We start from the raw sequence: 21,881 nt of genomic DNA, 5'->3' as shown, positions 1-21,881 counted from the left end.
CCTGCTTGTACCCCCCACCATTCCCAGCTGCACCCCCTGGCTGCTCCCACCACTGCAGCCCCTCATGCAGCCCTTGCAGGCCCAATCTCCATCACCTGCCCTTGGCTTCACCCTTGGTGCCAGCTCAGCTGGGCAGCGAGCAGCCCCACGCGCTGCCGGACAGCCACTGCCGAGTGTCTCGGTGGGATGTGTCACATCCCGTCTTGGCATCAGGCTGATGGGGGTGCTCCATGCAGGCCAGTCTTGCAGCCTTGAGGATCGGGCACAGCGCAGGCCTGCGAGCAGAACCTGCTCCTTGTCCCAGCCATGCACCCCTGGCCCCTACACCCTCACTGGACCCTCCACCAGCTGTTGCTTCGTCCCTGTGCTCCTCTGAAGCCAGACCCCACCGACCTCCGCTGCTGGGGCTCGGCTCCTGATGTGCTCCTGCAATTAAATACATAACAAGGTAATTGTCTTGCTCCCTCAGGTGATGGCCAAGGGACTCGGTGAGGACAGACAGACCAAGGAGTAGGTTTGCTGGACTTGCCAGCACCAGCATGTCTCTGTCACCTGCACTTCAGGAACAGCCTGCCTTGGCTCAAAATGATGAATAAAAGGACAACAAGGCTTTACAAACTTCTGCTTTCACTGACAGAGTTCCCAGCTGTCCTGTGTTGTTAAAAGAGGTCAATGACCTCCCCGTCTCTTGTCCTTGAAAGCAGCCCTGGAGAGCCGCGGAGATACTGGGAGCAGGCTGAGCATGGGGCTGGGCTGTTCCTGCCCACGGCAGAGCACCACCAGCACTGCTGCGGCACTGGTGGCGCTGGCTGCAGGGCACCATGTGCACACCACAGACCCAGGATTCGTGGCACTTGCTCATCTCCCTACTTTTAATAAACCTCGTGACTTGTTTGATCTGTGCCGAGAAATGCAGCCCCGCAAGTCAGCAGGATTACAGGCTTCCAGGCAATGCTAACCCACTCCAGAGCTGTTTTCCTTTGGGACAGCAAAACCCGGGGCTGGGGACAATGGCTTCCATGGTGCCTGCAGCCTGTCCAGAGGCAGCGGGGGCTCTAGGGGTAAAGCCGGGAAATTCCCAAATCCCCCAAAAGCCAGGTGAGAGAACTACCACAGCTTTTAACCCCCAGAGTTGCCCTCATCTTGTTAGGCCAGAAGATACTGGTGGTAGTAAACGATTCTTTAATCCCGTGGCCAGGGACGGGGTGAGATCAATGGCTGGAAGCTGAAGCAAGACCAGTCCAGCTGGGGAAGGCCTGCGCTTCAACAGCACGGTGCACTGACCCCCAAGGCCCTATCCACAAAAGCTCCCTGCTCACCACAGACATCCCCCCCGAGGCCTGCGGGAAAGCCCAGCCAAGCCCTCTCCTCACCGCAGCAGCCGCTGCTCCGCGCCGAGGCTGTGCCTGCAACACGGCTCAGCCTGGGACTCCCCGATCAGGGGCTGACGGGCTACTGAAGTGTGGAGAGCCCAGGAGCGGAGACCCCACAATGAGAAGCTGGGTGGTTCTGCCCGGAGGAGGCTGAGGGCAATTGCAGCTGCCTGCACTGCTTGGAGGGCCATTGGAGGGAAGAGGAAGCCAAACTCTTCACAGTAGCGGCACACAATGAACCAAGAGGGTGGTGGTCATTTTGCTGTAGGGAGTTCATGCTGGTCACGAGTTAAAAAATGTACCCTGAGGGCACCACAGCACAGAAGAGGTCAGATGCCAGATTGTTCTGAAAAAAAACCAAACCAACACTTTTCTAGCTTTCAGGCAGAGTGCGACAGGTGAGGGCAGGGGGCGACTACAGGCCCCTGGGCAACAGAAAAGGAAAGGCAGACACAGGGCAGAGCTGTATGCTGGTTTTTAATGTTCCTAAGAACTAGGAAACAGAAATCAAAAATAGACTTTGCTCTTCTTGGTAAAAGTAATAAAATGGTTAGCGGTGTTAAATTAATCCTTACAAAACAAAACCCAAGGAGGTTAAATAAAGCCCGGAGGCTCCGCATAAAAACCACAACGACTACAAAACAGCTGCAAAGACGTCTTTACACACCAAAGAAACTCCTCTTCTCCGCTCCTCCCCTATACGGTACACAGTGCCGGCGAACACGGGACTCACACATGTGGGAAAGAAACACGGATGCGATGGGAGCAGCCCTGCGAGGAGCACGGGCGCCACGGACAGAACTATTTACACTGTGGACATGGAGCTGTGCTGGTGCCAGCCGGCCGCAGGAGCCCCCGGGCTCTGCCCGCCCTTCTCCTGCCGGCACCGGGCTGCGGCCAGCTGCCGGGGCCCTCCAGGCGCGGCGCTAGGCGCCGAGCACTCGCGTTTGCCATCCGTCCCTCCATCTGTCCTGCTGTTCTTCCGCCCGTGTGTGCGTCCCAACTCTGGCTGCCCCTTGCCTTGGTGCTCCGGCGTCGAAGGGGCCTCCTGCTCCTCCTGCTGTGCCACGCTGGGTTCCCTTGCCCTCCGTTGAGGGCCACAGCTGAGCCTTCTCTCCCCGCCGGTGGCTGGGCGCTCCCTGGCGCTCCTGGGCAGGGGCGGCATGCAGTTTGCAGAGGAAAGCAGGTGCTGTGGAGCCGCTGCGCAAGAGTCCCCCAGGCCGGTGCTACGCAGCCAGCAGTCTCTCCACTGCCCTGGCAAGCCTCCTCGGGGCCGCCGGCGCCTCCCCTGCTGCCTCGCACCTCTGCGCCTTAGTTGGGATTAGCCTCCCGGCTGCTGCTTTGCTCTCGGCCTATCTCCCGCTCTTTGTCTGCTGTGGAGGAGGATGAGGAGGAGGAGGAGGAGGAGGAGGAGCTTAGGGTCCGGCCTGAATGCTTGTAGGCTGCAACAAGCTCCTGCAGCCGCTCTGGCGTGGGCTCCCACTTGGCAAAGCCCGCACTGTTCTGCAGGAAGAGGACGGCCGTGTTGTGCACGGCCTTGTAGTACATCTCCTCTCTGCAAGGGAAGACAACAGGCGGTCAGCACCTCCCATGGCCCACCTGCCCACAGGTCACACAGCTGCCATCCAGATCCACTTCCTAGTGCCTGCCCCTCCTCTTTCTGCATGTCATATTTAGGACAAGCATTAATCTCTGTCCTTTTCTCTCACTATTCTGAGGAGAAGAGCAGGCAGAGTTCAGTGTCAGGCATTTCTGAGTAAAGGTAGAGGCTTGTCAACTTCCAGAGAAGCACTGATGCTGCACAGCCACATAGCTCTGTACCAGCACGTGCACTGGGACACTGCTGTCCCTGCAGAAGGAGGCCCACCATGGTAAGGCATCAATCAGGACCAGGTACAGAGAACTTAGCATTTAAGCACTTGTTGCTTGAATGAGGTTTTGCTTGACCTTGTTGCTTAAACACCAGCCCAATGGCCAGCTTGCTCTGCTGAGGACCAAGACCCTACCTGCCCCTGGCTTCCGCTTTCCCTCCCGAGTGACACTGAGCTGCTGCAGCATTTGGCAGTCAAGGAAATGCTGCTCAGCAGATTAGAGGGCTGGCAGAGGAGCACAGGTGATCGCCACAGCACCGTACATATGACCTGGTCAGACTGGACTTATACCCCAGGAAGACAACACTCACAAGCATTTTGTTAGTGAAACACCTCCGCAGTCATTAAATGACGGTGAAATTCACACACTCTGTATGCCTATCTTAAAAATCCAAGGTGATAACGCACTGCGTCCTTCCTTGCCTGCTGCCTATGTCCTATTGGTTTCAACCTGCGATAGGATATTTCTGTCATACAGATTCAGAAATGCATTCCCTGAAGGACCAGAGAAAAAGGCCTACTTTTTGCAGACATGCTGAGACCCGCTGCGGTATTCGTGATCAAAGGCTGGCAGGATGAGCTGGTGCCGCTTGAACTTGCTCTGCTCCATGCGGGTCAGGGCTGGTGTAGGAGGGTCCCGCCACTCGGGGATGAAGACGATAAAGGAGAGAGGCTCACTGGAGTTCTCCAGCAGTTTCTAGTTCAGGAAAATGAACAATCTCAGTGCTGGCTAAGCAATGACATGTCTCATGAGTTCTACTGGAAGAAAACATTCCCACTTCTAGAGCAGTGCTGCAGCAGTCACAGTCCTTTGCCTTCTGCATTACAGCCCTGGTGTGATGGTGCAGGAGCAGTGGCGAGAAGAGGACTGACTGCACAGCTCCATTCAGAACAACTCCACAGGTGAGCAAACATACCTCAAAGTGAGAGACCATGGCATCCATCAGCTCCTCACAGAACGGAGGATTTGCCTCAAAAGAGCCACTTATAGGGAAGAAATCCAGGCATGGGCTGGAGGAAAAAGGCAAAGATCCCTATCAGAGAGGCTAGAATTCTAATTTTCACACCTTGAAAAGCATCTGTTCCCTCAGCAAAGGCAGTCATACTCTCAGAAAGCCTGCTCCCCAGCAGTACCAGGCCTGCCGCTTCTAACAGCAGGACTGGTCACTGGGGACACACTCCACCTGTAGTCACTGAAGGGGACTGATGATTCAAGCTGACTGCTTGAGGGCTCAGGTCTCCCATTCTTCAGGAACAAAGGCAAGTGCTGGCAGACCTATACACTGCACTGCTCCAGGGACCAGAGCCCTCTAACTAGACTAACGGCACAGTCCCGACAGATTCACAGACAGCCTATGCCCACTCATTGCCTTTAGGCAGGCCTGAAGTACACATCCTTCTGAGCAGACATCACACAACCAGCAACTTCCCTTAATGCACAGACACGTCAGCCTGTCTTGAGTCATCACACGTGCACGCACCCATACAGAAACACAGCAAGGGCACTGGAACATAAGACTCACCCCCTGGATCCAAAATACCCGTCTGTATCCAAGAAGGCCGAACAGTACTGTTTAAAATAGCAATTCAGGGGCGAGGCAAAGCATTCAAAACTCACTCCAAAGAGCTTGTGGAGGGCTTCAAAGACATGCACGGGAAGTGCCCCCTGCAGACCAGTTCCTTCGTACAGACCCACACCGAACATCATCTGAGGAGAGCAAACCCCGGTGAGCCGTGCCTGCACTCGCTGTTCCTGCTGCTCCCTTCACTGACCACGGACCCAGGGCCACACGTCCATGCACCCACTCCTCTAGGTATGCAGGGCCCCCTCGTCCTTTCTCAAATTCGTGTAGGTCCCCTGCATGTACCCAAGAATGCTCTTTAGATATTTCATCCAACTCAGGCCCCACAAACCAACTGTCAATTTTCACATATATCCCCCAAGAGCCTTTAGCTGTCCCTCAGAGTCAAGAACTACTGAAGGTTTCTTTCATAAAAATGTATCTTTACCCCACCGTGGTCTCCTGTCAAGATCAAAATTGCTCCCCAAAATGCAGTCCTATCTCAAAACACCAGGAGCAAAGGACCCAGTTTAAGCCGTATTTTGCATCAGGCTCCCAGAGCTGTGGACCTCCCCCAGAGCAAAGACAACAAGTTCCGTTCCCCAGTATTACTAAGGCTTTCTGATTTACAACAACCGTACAACCGTGTTGAGACAGTACCTGATATCGACGGAGAAGGCACCAAACCCTGGGCAGAAACTTTTCAAAGCCAGAATCGTCAATGCAACTGTACCGATACAGAAGCCACTGGAAGGGAAAGCCCAGCCATTAAACACAAACAAAATCAACAAAGATAAGACAGTACACAGACACACCATGACACGGAGAGGGACACAGATGAACAACAGGAGCAGGTGGGGCTCTGCATGGAGGCTTGTCAGCACATCTGCTTTTACTGTGTGAGTCAACCGCAAGCACTTCACTAGCATGAACGAACGTACCACATCAGCAAGCATCTCTCAGCAAGGACTGCCTTGCTGTCAGTACGACCATTCTTAGAGCACAGTATGTATCCAAAGCATACACACACCACCTTTTAAGTATTCCCAGCAGATGCCTGACCCTGACTAAGGTGAAAGTAGCTGTCCTCATTTCTGCTACTATTAGGGCAGTGCCTAAGCCTCCACCAGGTCAGCATGCCACCCCTCTGCACAGTCCCTCCTCTCAGAGGACACGGAGAAATGAAACTTCTCACCAAAGAGCAGTTTGCAACAAGTCACGCAGGACTGGCAGTCAGCCCTTACCAGCTTGCTGAAGTAGTTGCGGCTCACTTTCACCATCTCCCCCTTGTACCGCACACATGCCACGTTATTTTCCATGTGCATTTCCACGCTGGGGAGTGGTGGGGAGGGGATGGCCAGTCTCACTGGGTAACAGTATACGAGCCTGTCCTGGACTTCAGGAGCTTCTATCTCAGCTACAGAAAATAAAGAGGAAGGCAGCCCATTAGAATCCAAGGATGTTTGGGACAGATCTTCCTCCACCTCAAAATGTGCAGCGACAGGAATGGGGCTAAAAAGCAGACTGGTCACCCCAAAAACACTGTGGTGGTCCTTTATAGATCCTGTAGGGAGCTACCTACATTCAGAGCTGATTCCCCAAATTAATTCCATCACTCACTCCCAGAGCACAGAGAGGACCCGTTTCACAGCACTTCTCCATCTCTAGCGCAGCAGACCTGTAGACTGTACAGAACTGTTCCACCACTGCGAGACACGTTCCAGATGAATAAAACACTTTCCTTGTCATTACCGTTATTATTTCAGTTTGCCCCAAACTCATCCAAAGCACAATAAATATTCCCAGGCTGTCAAGTGCAGGAGGCAAAGGAATCTTCCTGCCACCTTGCTGTTACCCATTGCAGACTGCAGCTTGGCCTCGGGTTCAGCAGGAAAAAAGAGAGCTCACAGGAAAGATCAGTCGGAAAGAATCGTGGATTCAATCAGGTGGGAAGACATGCAGCAAAAACAAGAAGCAAAAGGCAGACACTGGGATCTGAAGGGAGTCTGAGAAGAGCTAGGATGCAAAAAGGAAAAGGACTACAGAACAGTGCTGGTGAAGGAAGCAGGGACCATGGAAGAAGGAAAAGGTGACTAGAGGCAGAAGTACAGACATAAACTAGGAAGAAAGAACAGACAAAAGATCAAGGAACATGAGTCCTCTGCTGGGAAAGGAAGAAGGGTACACAGTGACGTGCTGGGAGGCAGAGGAGTGCAAAAGGTGCTCAGAATCCAAGAAATGTGGCAAAGGAGAATACAGCACTTGGCATTAGGAAGGGGAGTGTCAGCTGTCCCCAGGAATTCATGAAGAAGCAGAGCAAGAAATCATGGTCCAGGGAAATGGACTAATGCCCTGTTCAGTGTGGCCAGCTCCTAACAAGCTACTTAATCCTGACAAATCATATATTTATGATATTTGATATTTCAGCTGGTAACAGTACCTGATGGAAAACACCTTGCGACTGCCTAGGCACTGTGTGACTCTGTCAGCTAAGACCTATGCTGGACCGGCTATTTCTGACCCTATTAAATCCAACCCTGTGGACTCAGCAGCCCTCCCAACAGATAATGCTATTTGAATGGGGACAGGCCAAAGTGCAGTGCTGTAGCCCTACAGCTCTTCAGAGGTGACTGCGTACCAGATATATTGTTCTCTTTGAGGATGGCAAGATGCTTCTCCCGGATCCGCTTGACGTATTCAAGGGATATGTAGTAAATCTTACTGCAGATGCCTTCAACAGAGTCCTTTGCTGCAGCAGACACATGGGGCCCACATTGTTTGCGTAAGTGCTCCAGGCGGTCCTGCAGAACCAGAGAGGCAGAGTTCCTCACACAACCCACCACTGGACTCCCCAGAGGTACTCAGAGTCTCCATGCTGTTGTCACTCCCATTTCACAAAGCAAAGGACAGCAATCGCAGCCTTCTCCAGGAGGACCTTTATCCGTCCCCAAACATGCCCCCTCATCTTTTCCCAGGCTCCCTGTGCTCAGCTGCACAAGCAGAGGGATACTGACCATGTAGTCCTCCTTAGAGGCAGAATGGTCCCGTCGCAGCCAGCTAAAGGTGTCCTCCACGTTCCACTTCACCACCTTCCTGCTGTCTGGTGAAGCACTCCTGCACGAAATGGAGAAGCAAAATTTAACTCACAGCTGCACAGCAATATATTCCATCCCACCACAATGGTCTCCTGTCAGAGGGGAACACAGCTGCTGACACTTCCTCGAGGCCCTACCCTGTCACTCCCCTCTAGGCCTCCTCTGGAGAGTGCTTACAGACATTTGTATGACTAGGGACTGTCTGCTGTCCCCTCTGCAGCCGAGGCAGATAAAGCATTTATCTATCACAGAAATGGTCCATTTTTAGCTTGCCTCTGATTTTCAAATGCAGGCATTCCTAGGAGCTTGTGACTCTGAGGAAACTGCCCCGTTAACGAGCTTTTTATTTTCCCCACTTGAGGCTATCTTCCTCAATTCTGTTCTGTGGCAGAACTTGTTAGAAAAATCATACATGGTATAATAAAATACCACTCTAATCTTGCTGCTCTTTAATAGCTGTGAGTGCTCAAGCACTTTTTTCTCAGGGATAAATGACAGAAGGCATTCCACATCCAGTAATTCAGACTCTCATGCCTCTCATACATTCAGCTTCCCAACATCAGATTTTATTGTAACACCAAAAGATGCCTCCGGCACTATTTTTTTCTCTTCTGTACTTTCCTAACCTTGCTTTTTCTCTGTAAGATTATGACCAATGCTAAATAAGGTAGGATGCAGCAGCCCCTTCTAAAAGTCTCTATAATTTTTTCTCTTTTCTGAACATGACAGCACTGTAGGAGGAACTCCCACCTGGATTCAATCAGCCGTTTCGCAGCCTCAGCATACTTGAAGAGTAGTCTCTTGGCTTCTTCCCGGAACTTGATTCTGGATAACCTGAGGTAAGTTTAAATTCACATGCATGAGTTCCACAGCTGCCACTAAGGCATGGAGGCCAGGTCCAGTTTCCAAACTGTACATCACCAGCACCCGACCACTTCATCAGCAAAAGGAAAACACAAAAGCACAGAACTGCGGCAGCTAAATCACTGGACCAGACCAATGCAAAAACATCCCAGCAAGGTGCCCCATCTTTGAACGGTACCTGATGGGAATGTCATTCATGATCTCTCTGAACATGGAAGGAGAGACTACTGGCTCGCAGTCACTTGGTAAAAGAGGATCTGTCCCTTTATCAACCACCTTCCTCTCCAACATCCAGCGATTAAAGGATTCCCTTGGGGGGTCAATCCCTGGATAAGCACAGAAAAAGGGTCTAATCAATATGATAAGGAGATGCCAGAAGCTCTGATAAGGATCATCACATTGGAGTTCTGTCTATCGGCTTCACAACCAACAATGTCACAGAGAGTATCACCATCGCAAAAAGAAACCACAAGGACAAGACAGACATAAACCAGAAGGAAGAACCCCACAGTACTGCAGGATTGATAAAACAAATAGGGGAGCCCAAGAGAAACTTACCTTCTCGCTGCTGGCAGAGCTCACGATAATGTTGCCGCAGCTTGAGAATGAGCTGGGATCGAAGCAGCTCCACCTCAGGGTGCGGAGAAAGCACTTCAGATGGTGCTCTCTGCTTAATCACTGCATTTGTCTGAATATCCAGGTCCCAATATACTCTGTGGCAGAAGCAAATGTCATCAGGGTGGCCAGATCATTGGCTAAATATCAAATACTGCTTCTAAAGATGCTTCCTTGGGCTGTTTCACCAGCCAGGAAGTTGAACTATCAAGACTCCTTGCAAAGATATAGGGGGGTGCTGGGTCCCTCAGGTTCTTCTTCAAAGATGTCTGGAAAACCACGTCTCTAATCTACCATCGAGAAAATACAAATGGAGACAACTCACTCAGTTGGTCGTAAAAGAGCTGCCTGCTGTTTATCTTCAGGTGAAACACACCACGCCTTCAAAACAGAGGTTCCTGGAATACTGGGAGAGCTGGGGACTGGCTGAGCAGCTGGGTTCCCTGGGATGTCCGCCTGGGTGTGTAAAAGATGAATTACTGCCCCACAGAAAGGGGAAGCAGCCCAGTACACTTAACAATCCTGCACCAATACACCACTCAGGATGCCCCTGTGAATTGCTAGAGCACATTCTGCCTGCTGTTGGCATAAATTAACACGGACATACAAGCTACCACATTTCTCAGTCATAAGCTGTTACCTCCCAACTCCCATACTCCACACCTCAGGCTCTAAGAGAGAAATGACAGCTTGGCAGGACCTGAGTCTTGCTTCCACTTTTGTCCTTTCTGAGTGTCAGCTGTCACAGCTTGAGTTGTACTAGGGCAGTCTGACCTTGCACAGTTCAAAAATTCCAGATCCAAGCTACAGACCCCCAAGGTTTCAGTTTGAACAACACCCTTAAGCCTATTTGTTTCACAGCACCAGACTCACCTTGGGCTTTTTCACACTGTTGCCGCTCAGTGGAACCTCCTCAGAGAATCGCCTCCTCCTTTCCCTGCTCTCCACAGAGGTATCTATCATTGCACCTTCCAGTGGCATCGGAGCTGCATTCAATCCCAGAGGGTCGGACTATGAGCATCCAAACAACAGTACACATTAGTTCATCAGCTGTCACTGCAGAGTCCCAAATGAAGGCAATAAGTTCTCTTAATTTCCCATTTCACTGGCCCAGGCTCCCACTTGACTGGAAATAAGGACAACACTACTCACACCTGCAGAAAGCTAAAAAAATCCCTTCTAGACCTGTACCCATATACTTTTAAGACTTAGATGAGAAAAATGCAACACAAGTTCCCCAGGCTGAATGTTCTTTAAGCCGCTCACTACAACTGGAACAGCACTACCTGAGTGCGCACCTGAAGGAAGAACATTTTATGAGAACCAAGCCAGATGCCGGACTCAGCAAGGAGTTCCGAAGGTAGATAAGACCCTCCCACATGTGCTATCTGAAGTCCACAAGACCATAGCACCTGCCCCTGCTGAATACTCCAGCATGGCACAGCCCCTTGAGATGAGTGCTTACTTACAATGACATCGTGCTGTCCCAGAACAGGCATTTCCCACAGAGACTGGTTAGTGAAGCGATTAAAGTAGTAAGGGCGATTCTCCCGCTTGCTCCAGCACTTCTCCCAGCCAGCCTGCACCAGCTCATCTGAAAAGACAGTAAGAAAGTCAGGACAGGAGCAGTCCTGAATAACAGCCCTGCCCTTCAGGTACCCATTACTGTCACAGCACGCTCTGAAATATGGATCATTCCTAACCTCCCTTGGAGGCTTCGCTTTACCTTCTCTCCCCTGCTAGCAGGGCCCTGCAGAATTCTGTGCTGTGCCTTCTCAAAAGCAGAGTCAGTACCTGGCAGGTCCTGCACCAGTCGCATAGGTTTGGGGGAGCTGGGCTGGTTCTGGTTGGAGGTGCCAGGTGAGTGACTCATGAGAGACGCTTCTTCCGCGGGGCTTCCGTGATTCTCATTGGCCATTTCTCAGCAACCACACTAGAAAAACATACACAGAGGATCCGTGTTATGGCAGGAAAGACCCCACATCCACATGGCCCATTCAGCTGTAGCACTACAAGTCCATTCTAAAAATAAAGCAGGGTTTGAACTAGTACACACAAAACAGCACCTAAGTCCTGAAAATACTTGTTATCCTAGACACAACTATGAGGAATACTGAGCTTTACATGGTGTTGACCACGGAGTTCTTAAGGCCAGCATTGAAAATACTCACTTTTCAGCTAGATCTCTCCAATGAGCGCAGCGCTTGGTCCCATACACCAGGACTGAGAGCATAAAAAATAAAATACACTTCTCTGTGAACACGTACCACCTTCTGCCATGCTAATGCTACCAGCCATGTCTGATCTGCTATCCTCAGAGGCAGTTTAAGTCAACATTCACACACGCATAACTGCACGTAATTTAAACAAAAGGCTTTTATTAAAAAAAATCTGGTATATAAAATAGTACTAGTGCTTCACTAAGTTCTGTGGTTCATAGAACCACAGGCTAGGAGTCAGGAAGTGAATTATTTTCCTCAGTAGGTCCCAGGCCCAGACTAGCTGTAAGACCTCAGCCAGGCTGTTTTAGCCTTTGGTACTTTTTCATCTTCATAACAACAGTTATGCAAAGAAGGGTCCGTTGAAACAATAAAGCTCATCTTAATCATAATTTAACGTTGCCAGCTGGAGAGAAACAGCCAAGCTTTTCCTCTCTTAGTCACCATTCTTCCCCCTGGGGAAGTTTCTGAAACAGCACTGCAGACTACTCTCTGGCAGCCCTAAATACAGTGGCAATGAACTGGGGGGGGGGGGGGGGGGGGGGCGGGGGGTAGAAACAAGCATTTTAAATAATTACCATCTACCTCAGTTACTTAACTCTATTCAGGCCTTTGGAGACACCCTACACAACACCAAAGTTCAGGCTGCAGTAGCACAATTTTGTATACAGAAGAGTGTTTTTTAACTGAACACCATAGCAGACCCAGCAGTAAGTTCCCTTATATAACATCTCTTAAGTAAAAACTCTGGCTTGACTTCCACGCTAAGTTATTTTGGATTTATTCACCCCTGCTGTCCATAAAAACTGTGCTGGCTATTTCAGAAGCCCAGAATGGTAGGAGCTGACAACAATCGAGAATTAGCAGGCACTAGCTAAGTTGTCTATTACTGGTTGTGGAATCAGTGTGATGCAGGCCAGGGCTGAGGAACACTTGACCCTTCCAGCACCTCAGAAAATGTTTCTGTCTTCCAGCAAGGGTAAGCAAGGAAAGGTGTGGGACACTGCAGAAACCTGGAGTTTCAGTCTCTGCTCAAAACTAGGCAGATAACAATAACAAAGCCCATAGGCAAAAGCATCTGCTACAGAGCGTACTGATGCAATCATGGACATTTAATCGCTTCAGCAGGTGAGTGTTGCGCAATATCTGTTTACTCACACTTCCTCCTGAACTCCAACCCCACCATGGCCTCTACAGTCATTTCACCTCAGCTAGGTGCCAGAAAAGTGGCCAGGTTAGCCCAGCCATCTCAAAGAGACATGTCAGGAGCTCGGACTTGTGTTGGGGCCATCCATGTAAGGAAGCACACAGGAGCCTCAGGGGCCCTAGGGCTGCAAAGCACGAGCCTCATCAGACAGTACTGCAGGTGCAGTAACTTTTCAAGAATGTGTTTAGCCAAAAATATATTTCAAGAAGTTACAGACAGCACTGGTCATCAGGGTCTTCCTAGACTGGATAGCACACACTGGCTACAGCAACTTGCCAGTGTTATTCACAACGATCACTCAAAACAGCTGTCAAATAAGGCTCACTGTTTTTGCCTCTCCCATTTATGGATAAAACAGACTGGTGGAAGCAGACAAGAAGCTTTATCACTTGATCAGTGTTGATGAGTATTAAATCCAAGTACCCCTAAGGTCTGGGAAAAGGAAAAAAAGCAAACTAACAGGAATCCTGACAGAAGCAACTCTACTTTTATGTAACTAGTACTGGGACTTAGACAGTGAAAGGGATTCAGAGTAAGTATTTTATGGTAAGTACGGTATTGTTTTTATACACCATGGCAATGCATACAGTACTTCACAGACACAGTAGAATGCTGTCCCTGCCCAGAGAGCTTACAACCTAGGAGCAGCAGCACAACCAGAGGGACCACAGCAAGGTGGAAGAAGACACAAAGTAAAGAAGTACAGCAAATAAGATCATTGTTTGTTTCCATTTCAGCGAGGTAGGATTTTACACAAGACAACAGCAAATGCAGACAAAGGAGAGCAGTGACAGCCCCCTGGGACACAGCAAGGTTTTCCCTCATCCCAGAACCACGGCTGCTTTGGGAGGCTGGAAGCCAGGCCACCACCTCTTTCCATCAGTACTTGTGCCTCTCCTGAGAGGCAGCCCTTGCGCCTGGGTAGGCAGGACAGGGGCTGGGCAGAGCACAGAGCTCCCGAGCCGGCACGCACACGTGCAGCGAGCGCGCCAGGGACCAAGGGACCGTATCTGCTGAGGGAAAACGTGCTGCCGGGCAGCGCGGAGGAAGCTCCCGGGGCTGCCCTCCCGGAGATGTTGACAGGACGGAGCTCCTCGGCGCGGCGGGCCGGGACCGGCGGGCAGCCACAGGCACCGGTGCCCAGCGAATACGGAGAGGAGGCGGCGGCGGCGACAACTCTGCAGGCTGGACGCGAGGAGTCCGGGGGCATGGTCTAAGCGGGGCGGAGGCCGGGCGAACCCCGCGCCCGGGCAGGCGAGTACTTACGGTGGCGGGCTGCCTGGCGGGACGCGTGGCCGTCGCTCCGTGCTCGCCGCTGGCGCGCCGGGGCCGCATCCTCATAGCGGGGCGTCCCGCGCCTGGCCCGCGGGGGCCGCTGCGGAGACAGGAGGCCGTTACGGCGCGCCGCGGGGGAGGAGCCGCCGGAACGCGCGCAGGCGCGGCCGCAGCGGCGGCAGGAGAGCAGCAACCGGGGCGGGCGTAGTGGCGGCGGCGGCCGCGCTCTAAGATGGCGGCCGCGGGCCTGCGCCGCCTCCCCTCCGCCGTCCGTCCGTCCTCCCCATCACCTTTCGCCCCCTCCTCCTCCTCCAGAGCAGGCCCCGGCCGCGTGGGAGCCCCGCTTACCTGGGCGTGAGGTCGGGGACTGTAGGCACCGGGCACCGCCGCGCTTCCCGCCGCCGCCCCACCTCCGCCTTGCCCGCCCCGCCGCCGCCATCTTGCGCCGGGACCCCGGGCCGCCGGTGCGCAGGCGCGGGGGCCGCCCCGCCCTCCCCACTGCGCAGGCGCCGCTGCCTGGCCACTGCCCAGCGCATGCGCACTACTCCTCTCCGCGACCGGACCCGCCGGCAGAGCACCTGCGCAGAGCCCTGCCCGCGTTTTGGCGGGCGGGAGAGCGCATGCGCAGAGAGCGGGCGGCGGCCCCCGGCTGCCGCGGCGCCATCTTTGTTGTGGCGCGGCGGTGACGGCCCGCCCCGTTGTGGGCATGGCCACGCCGCCGCCGCCGCTATTTCGGGCCGCGTAGCCTGTCATTGCGGCCCGCGGTGGCCGCTGTGGGGCGGCCCTGCCCGCCCGCCGCGGGTGGTTCCTGTCACAGGCAGGGTGAGGCTGCTAAGCAGCCGCCACCAAAGGGCCTTTGAAGTGTGACGGCGCCAGGGCGGAGAGGGCGGCTGGGCCTGAGGGCGGGGGCGGCAGCCAGCGGCAGTGGCCCCGCTGGGTGCCCGCAGCGGGGCTTCCAGCGCCCGATGGGGCCCAGCGGCTCCCTGCCCGCGCTTCAGCCCACGGGCCAGCCCCTGGCAGCGGCCACCCAGAGTGCTGTTAGTGCCCGTGTGCCTGCTGACAGGAATTCCTCTGTTCAGGAATACCTGCTTATGCGTTCTTGCCCACACACCCACTGTTTTAGTGGTTAATTTGGCCCACGGGTTTCAGAAAGGGCTGCAGTGGCTGTGTATCGGGACGGCTGTGCGGGTCTGCACGCAGCATATCTCTGCCCCATGCCTGGTGCAGTGCTTCACAGGTAGAGCTGAGACAGGCAGCTATGCTCCTCTGTCAGCCCTTGGGATCACTCCCTTGCCCTGAGACCAATAGCTGCTGCTGCTGCAGGAGCTGCAGCGGGGCTGCCTTCCTGCATGGCCCGTTGGGGTGCATGCCAGGCTGCACTCCCTGGCATGGCTGGAGCTCCCATGGGGCCCACCTTGCTGGTTCCTCCGTGCCCACAGGTTGTGTCCTCCCAGAGCCCCGGGTTGCACGCTTGCGGGGACAGATGTGCTTGTGACACTGGAACCCAGACCCCTCCAGAAAGCATGGTACTCAAAGCGTGACGGGAGCTGCACAATGTGTGCTGGAGGATGACATGGGGTGGGGAAGGGGGGCATGGCAGTTACTGGGTCCTGCCTCCTGCCAGGCTGGGCTGGTTTCTGGACGGGGCTGCAGGAGTCTTTGCTGTCCCCTCATGGCCTGGTAGGGACAGGCTGCGGGTGGACCCCCAGATGCACCCACCCAGCAGAGCAGCCATTCTGCATGCAGGGGCACAGTCACCCCTCTCCTGCTGCAGGAGCTGCAGCCACAGGCTCCTGCTGCAGGCCCGCAGGCTTGGCTCACTGGGCAGATGGTGGCTGGCGCTGGCTCACGGCCTCTGCAGAGCTAGGCAGGGGCAGCCGTGGGGCTGTCACCCCTAGCCACAGGGCCCTTTCCTGCTCCTTGCTGCCGGAGCGTCCCCACTGCCTGGCTTTTCAAGGGGCTTTTCCATCTTCCTCGGCAGCGGCCCGACTGGCTTGCTCTCGCAGAAGTCCTGCCCTCTGCTCTGAGAGCACCAGGGTCAGTTTAAAGAGTTAATGCTGGCAAAGCAGTTCTGGAGGGATAAGTGCTGTGTAAGCACTAAGTCTCCCTGCATTCGGTGCACAAGCCCTGCACAGCCCGGCTCTGCTGCCCTACGGTGCAGATAATCGCCTGGAACTCAAAGTGCTGGCTCAGACCAACCCCTTGTTGCATGGCCTGGGTTGGGGGAGAGAGGGGAGTCTGTGGAGGGACAGTGTAAAGCCTCAATCCCTGGACCAAAGAGGGGCCGAAGGGGCAGCCCCTCCACTGTGCCCCTGCAGCTCACGCAGGCAGGGCCCTCTGGGGATCTGGGAAGGAGGTCCCAGCCTAAGGAACTGCCCGTGTCCTCTCTGTTGATGGGTGCTTGCAGGGGCGGGATGGAGCAGGATGGCAGCGTGGGTGCTGCTAGGGCCACTTTGACAGGTCCCCTCACAGTGCCACAAGCCCCAGTGCCTGCCAGGCTGCCAGCAACAAGCTGGGCAAGTCCAGGCAGAGGCATGTCCTGCAGACCTGGAGCTGCCCAGTTCATGCCAGTGGCGCTGAGGATCCAGCAGCCTCGTCATCTTCTCTGCCTGGGGCTCATGTCACAGATGGGCACAAACCAGCCTCCATTGGCACCCCCAGCCAGGGCCACGGGGCCTCTGCGGGTCTCTGGCCCTGGCACAGACCCTGCCGGGCAGGGCTGGAGCTGGCAGAGGTCGGCTGGGGAGCTTGGCACCAGTGGAGGCTTCATAACTCAGACTGGGGGGGGCTGCCCCAACATGACAAACCCCTTGGACCCCATTTGCATGCATGCCTCTCGCAGGGCTGAGCACTGCTGTGGTGCCGGGGGTCCAGGGATGTGGTGCCTGGCTGTGCGTGTGGGACACAGGGAGCTGTGTTTGCAGTGGGGGAGGAAGACTGCGTGCTGAGTCCAGAGCCTGGGTGTCTGAGCAACCCGCTGTCTTTCTGCCTGTGCTGGCAGGCAGCCGGGCTCAGCGTGCTGGAGACCCGCATCCTCCCAGTCCGTCCCGCTGTCTCCTCCCAGCTGTGGGCTTGCAAGGAGTGGCAGCTGGTGGGATATATAAAGGCAGGGGAACCTCGGCCAGCTCAAAAGAAACTCCTGGAGTTACTGGTGTTCTCCCTCCCTCCCTTCACGTGATTCAGCTTCCCCACACCAGGGGAGCCGAGGACAAGCCTCACTGTAAGTACCCGAGCTGAGCTGGTATTGTGTAGGCGAACCCCCGGGTCTGTGCAGAGCCTCCGGGAAGGATGGCGGCTCTGAGCCCTGGGCAGGAGGATCCCCTGTCCTCTCCCGTGCAGAGAACTGTGGAGAGGTGGTGTGGGGAGAGCCCGGGACTGTCCCCACAATCTTGCAGGGAGCTCTGCCTATTGCTGTTGGATGGACAGGCTCCAGCTCCTTTCTCAGCCCAGCGTGTAAGCAGGCAGCACATCTCTGGGGGTGGCGGTGGGGGGGCAGCAGGGGCTGCCCTGTGGGGCTGGTAGGGCTGTGGGCTGGCCCCACAGGAGAGGACTCCCTTCTCTGTGCAGTGCTGTGGCTCCCCACTGCAGCAGCACATGCTGGGCTCGTGCCTCGCTGTGCAGTTTTGTGAGCCGGGTGTGTTTAGGGCAGGGTGGGATGGCAGGGAACCAACTGGGGCAAGTGTTCCTAAGGGATGTGAGACCCATTGGGCCTCACAGGGTGCATGCTGGGGCTTGTGCACAGCACCCTGGGGTGGGGGCTGTGCCAGCTGTGGGCTGCTGGTTCATGGGGTTCAGGCGATGACGACCTGGGAGAGCTCAGGGTGAGCAGTAGAGCCATGAGGTGCTTCTTGGGGCCATCCCCTGCCCCAGGGCTGCAAACAGGTTGGGCAGCAGCTGTCTTCCTCCCAGGGTGGCTGGGTGTCCCCTGTGTGCCCCCTGGGCCAGCCTGTGACCCTGCTCTCTGCCTCCAGGTGTGAGATGGCTGCCAGCAGCTGCCTCCTCTTCCTCCTGCCCTGGCTGGTCACGGCCTCACACAGCCCACCTGGCTGCAAGATCCGGATTACCTCCAAGGGACTGGACCTGGGTAAGGGGCTAGACGGGACCCTGCTCCCGGGGCCTGGGTAAGAGGCAGGTTGGGACACTGTTCCTGGGGTCTGCAGCTGGGTAAGGCTCTGCCTGTGCTGCCTGCATGTGGGGTGGCTGGAGAGGAGCTGGGGAACTGGCTGGGGGGTGATGCTGCCAGGAGGGCGGCACAGCCTGGATGTGGCCAGCCCAGGCTCGCTTTGCTTTGCAGTGAAGCAGGAGGGGCTGCGCTTTGTGGAGCAGGAGCTGCAGAACATCACAGTGTCGGACCTGCACGGGAAGGAGGGGCAGTTCCATTACAACATCAGCCAGTGAGTGCTGCCCACTCCCCGCACACACAGCTCCGTTTGTGTCCGTTTGTCTGTCTGACCATCTCTGTGCCCTCCCCTGCAGGGTCAAGGTGATGGACCTGCAGCTGGCATTTTCTGACCTGTACTTCCAGCCTCAGCAGCACCTTGTCTTCAACATCAACAATGCCTCCATCAGCCTGCGCTTCCGGAGGCAGCTGCTCTACTGGTTCTTGTGAGCTAATTCCCACTCCCCTGGGCACCATCCTACCCCACGGCTGGGCCACAGCTGGTGCTTGGCCATGCCCGCTGGGTGCCATGAGTGCCTTGCTGCCCTGCCCTGCAGCTGGTAGGAGCTGTGGGCTCCTCTCATCTGCTGTCCTTGCTTCCAGCTATGACATTGGGTCCATCAATGCCTCTGCAGATGGCGTCCACATCCACACAGTGCTGCAGCTGGCCAAGGACGAGGCTGGACGCCTGAAGATCTCTAACATCACCTGCAACGCCTCCATTGCCAGAATGCATGCAGGCTTTTCTGGCACACTCAGGTACACCCAACCCAACCACAGCAGCCCTGTCGCTCCACCAGACCAGCTCCGCCTGTGCCCAGCTCCCCGGCCCCTCTTTCTGCACCCTCGGGACTTCCCCAGTCCAGGCTGTGTGCTTGCATGGGGATGGAGGGGCAGGTCTGGAGCTGCAGGGGAAGGCAGGCAGCCACAGAGCTGCTGCTGTGTCCTGCAGGAAGGTCTACGAATTCCTGAGCACCTTCATCATCACAGGGATGCGCTTCCTCCTCAGCCAGCAGGTATGGCTGAGTGGAGACAGGTGATGGAGCCTGGCCTTGCTCTGCCCTACAACGGGAGGAGGCTCTGGGTCCTCATCTGCACCTGGAGTGATTCCCCTCTTAACCCAGCCCCTTCCCTTTCAGATCTGCCCGTCCCTGGAGCATGCCAGCCTGGTGCTGCTGAACTCCTTGCTGGACACAGTGCCAGGTGAGTGTTGCCCTGGGGGAAGGGACCAGACCCCACTGACTGGTGCGGGCAGAGCAGGGCATCAGGCTGCCCACAGGCTTGGTCATGACAGCGCATATTCCCTGGCAGTGAGGAATTATGTGGATGAACACATTGGGATTGACTACTCCCTCCTGCGGGATCCAGTCGTCTCCACAGACACCCTCGACCTAGACTTCAAGGTGAACACTAGATCCTGCCCTGCTGACCCTCCCCCAGTCCCCATGGGAGTGGCTGTGCCAGCTTGCACTCTGGGCACCACAGAGTGAGGAGGATGGGTTGTGCTACAGCTGCAGAAACATCTCCTGTTCTTGGCCCAGGGCATGTTTTTCCCCCGTGCAAGAGAGAACCAAGAGCTGGAGAACCACGCGGTGGAGCCGGTGATCAAGGAGACCGAGCGCATGGTCTATGTCGCCTTCTCCGAGTACTTCTTTGACTCAGCCATGCATGCATACTTCCAGGCGGGTGTGCTGGCCATAGAGCTCCAGGGGCAGAAGGTAAGCGGTGCTGGGTCACCTGGCTACCCACAGGCAGCTCTCTGCAGGCAAAACCTGCTGCCAGGCAGGAGGGAGGGCTGAGCTCTGCCCACAGAGCAGAGAGGGTGCTATCCAGGGAGCAGCTCTCCTAGGATCAACAGCAACTGCTCGCATACCCTCTGGTGGTTTGTCTTCCCTGCAGGTGCCCAAGGACCTGGATGTTTTGCTGAGAGCCACCTTCTTTGGGACCATCTTCATGCTGGTGAGAGGAGTACCTGGCTGGGGTGGGAGGCACAGGGGAGCCCCTGGTGCAGAGCATAGCCCTGCCCAGCTCTGTGCCTCTGGCTCACCCACCCTCCCCAGAGCCCCACGGTGGATGCTCCCCTGCGGCTGGTGCTGCAGGTGTCTGCTCCCCCCCGCTGCACCATCAAACCCTCAGGCACCTCCATCTCCGTCTCTGCCTTCCTCAACATCTCATTGGTGATCCCGGGCCGCCCTGCCATCCAGCTCTCCAGCATGGCCATGGTGAGTGGGGGGCTGGCCAAGGGGTGCATGTGGCCAGGGCTCCCTGTGCAGCCACCCCAGAACACAGCAGGAGACCATTTCCCACCTCACGTGGGAAGGCTCTGTGTCCCAAAGCAGAGGGACAGCTGGGCTTGTGAAGCAAGAGTAGCTGCCGGCCTGGCCAGCTGCAGGCCTGCAATGGGTACAGCAAGGCTGCAATTTGGTCTTCTTTCTCCCTAGGAAACAAAGCTGAGTGCCAAGGTGTTTCTGCAAGGGAAGGCGCTGCGGGTGCAGCTGGACCTGCGACGGTATGTGCCATACTGGGGGTCCCGCAGAGCCTACGGGGAAGGTCCCCTCCATGCCCCACTCATGGCTGCTGTCCCCCTGCAGGTTTCGCATCTACTCCAAGCAGTCCGCACTGGAGTCACTAGCGGTGAGCAGACCTGTGACAGCCTGAGGGGTCTGGCCTCCCTTGCTAGCACCCAGCCACAGCATGGGACACCCCTTCCAGCCCACTGAGCGCTATGTGCTGGCATGCACTGCAGCTGCCGCCGCCGGTGCACTCACCATGCTCCTCTCTCCCCAGCTGTTCTCACTGCAGGCCCCACTGAAGACCCTGCTGCAGCTGACAATCATGCCCATCATTAATGGTAGGTACCAGCACTGCCTGCACACAGTCAGGCTTGGGGCAGGGGGACAGCGGGACTTGGCTTCACTACATCTCTCTCCCTCCCTGCAGAGAGGACTAAAAAGGGGGTACAGATCCCACTGCCAGAAGGCATGGACTTCACCAAGGAGGTGGTCACCAACCATGCGGTACGTGGCAGGATGAGGACAGCCCAGGCCCCTGCAGCAGGTGCAGGGACCGTGTCCTGCTGGGGCAAGGCGCAGTCACACCCAGCCTCGCTCTAATTCTCTTCCTCTTTGCAGGGATTCCTCACAGTGGGAGCCGATCTCCACTTCTCCAAGGGACTGCGGGAGGTGATTGAGAAATACCACCCAGTCCCTACCACCCCTGCCTACCCCAGCTCAAGGCCTGCAGAGCCCAGCGTGGACCCCCACCAGCTCTAGCACTTCTCCCCCACTCACACCTTCACCCCGGACCGAGGGCAGATCCCGGGCTGGACCCGTAGACTGTAGGTAGGAAGCAGCTTCCCCGGTACCACTGGCACGTCCTGCAGGGCACCTGTGCCCTGGCAGATAGAAGCAGGGTGGAGACAGCCATTCTGGGAATCCCTGCTGCGCCCCTTCTCATTACACTAATAAACCACTCTACTCCAACCCACCGCGGCCTCATTGCTTGGAAGAGGTGCCCACGCTGGACTGTGTGGCTGCCAGCACGTGGGGAGATGGGGAAGGAAGCAGACAGCACTGCTCCCCCAGCTCAGGTACTTGGGAGGCAGACACAGCTCAGAGCAGCAGCGGAGGGGCTCAGAACAA

At 55.7% G+C, this 21,881-nt stretch overlaps 2 protein-coding genes across 3 annotated transcripts; one reads left to right on the top strand and one right to left on the bottom strand.

Moving 5' to 3' along the window:
• Positions 1 to 1,831: 1,831 nt before the first annotated feature.
• PCIF1 (phosphorylated CTD interacting factor 1) lies at positions 1,832 to 14,587 on the bottom strand. The gene is made up of 17 exons (XM_064465613.1): positions 14,430 to 14,587; positions 14,073 to 14,181; positions 11,175 to 11,313; positions 10,850 to 10,974; positions 10,254 to 10,391; positions 9,706 to 9,836; positions 9,324 to 9,478; positions 8,944 to 9,091; positions 8,652 to 8,735; positions 7,821 to 7,920; positions 7,445 to 7,607; positions 6,051 to 6,223; positions 5,467 to 5,553; positions 4,768 to 4,952; positions 4,162 to 4,255; positions 3,766 to 3,941; positions 1,832 to 2,928 (listed from the first exon to the last, which is right to left on the bottom strand). The coding sequence occupies exons 3-17, from the start codon at positions 11,296 to 11,298 to the stop codon at positions 2,685 to 2,687; spliced, it is 2,127 nt and encodes a 708-aa protein (XP_064321683.1). The 5' UTR covers positions 11,299 to 11,313; positions 14,073 to 14,181; positions 14,430 to 14,587; the 3' UTR covers positions 1,832 to 2,684.
• On the top strand, positions 13,376 to 21,722 carry PLTP (phospholipid transfer protein). Of its 2 annotated transcripts, none has more exons than XM_064465615.1 (16): positions 13,376 to 14,060; positions 18,053 to 18,165; positions 18,376 to 18,475; positions 18,558 to 18,686; positions 18,844 to 18,999; positions 19,193 to 19,256; positions 19,380 to 19,443; positions 19,552 to 19,643; positions 19,782 to 19,958; positions 20,140 to 20,199; positions 20,301 to 20,462; positions 20,682 to 20,749; positions 20,832 to 20,874; positions 21,028 to 21,091; positions 21,181 to 21,257; positions 21,372 to 21,722. In XM_064465615.1, exons 2-16 carry the CDS (start codon positions 18,060 to 18,062, stop codon positions 21,510 to 21,512), a joined length of 1,503 nt encoding a protein of 500 aa, XP_064321685.1. In that variant the 5' UTR covers positions 13,376 to 14,060; positions 18,053 to 18,059; the 3' UTR covers positions 21,513 to 21,722. The 2 variants fall into 2 exon arrangements, with proteins under 2 accessions (XP_064321685.1, XP_064321684.1); XM_064465614.1 differs by lacking the exon at positions 13,376 to 14,060 and adding an exon at positions 16,748 to 17,301.
• Positions 21,723 to 21,881: the final 159 nt, after the last annotated feature.

The sequence above is a fragment of the Phalacrocorax carbo genome, chromosome 14, assembly GCF_963921805.1.
Source record: "Phalacrocorax carbo chromosome 14, bPhaCar2.1, whole genome shotgun sequence".
NCBI classification, from domain to species: Eukaryota; Metazoa; Chordata; class Aves; order Suliformes; family Phalacrocoracidae; genus Phalacrocorax; species Phalacrocorax carbo.
This window is presented reverse-complemented; position numbering and strand designations above follow the sequence as displayed.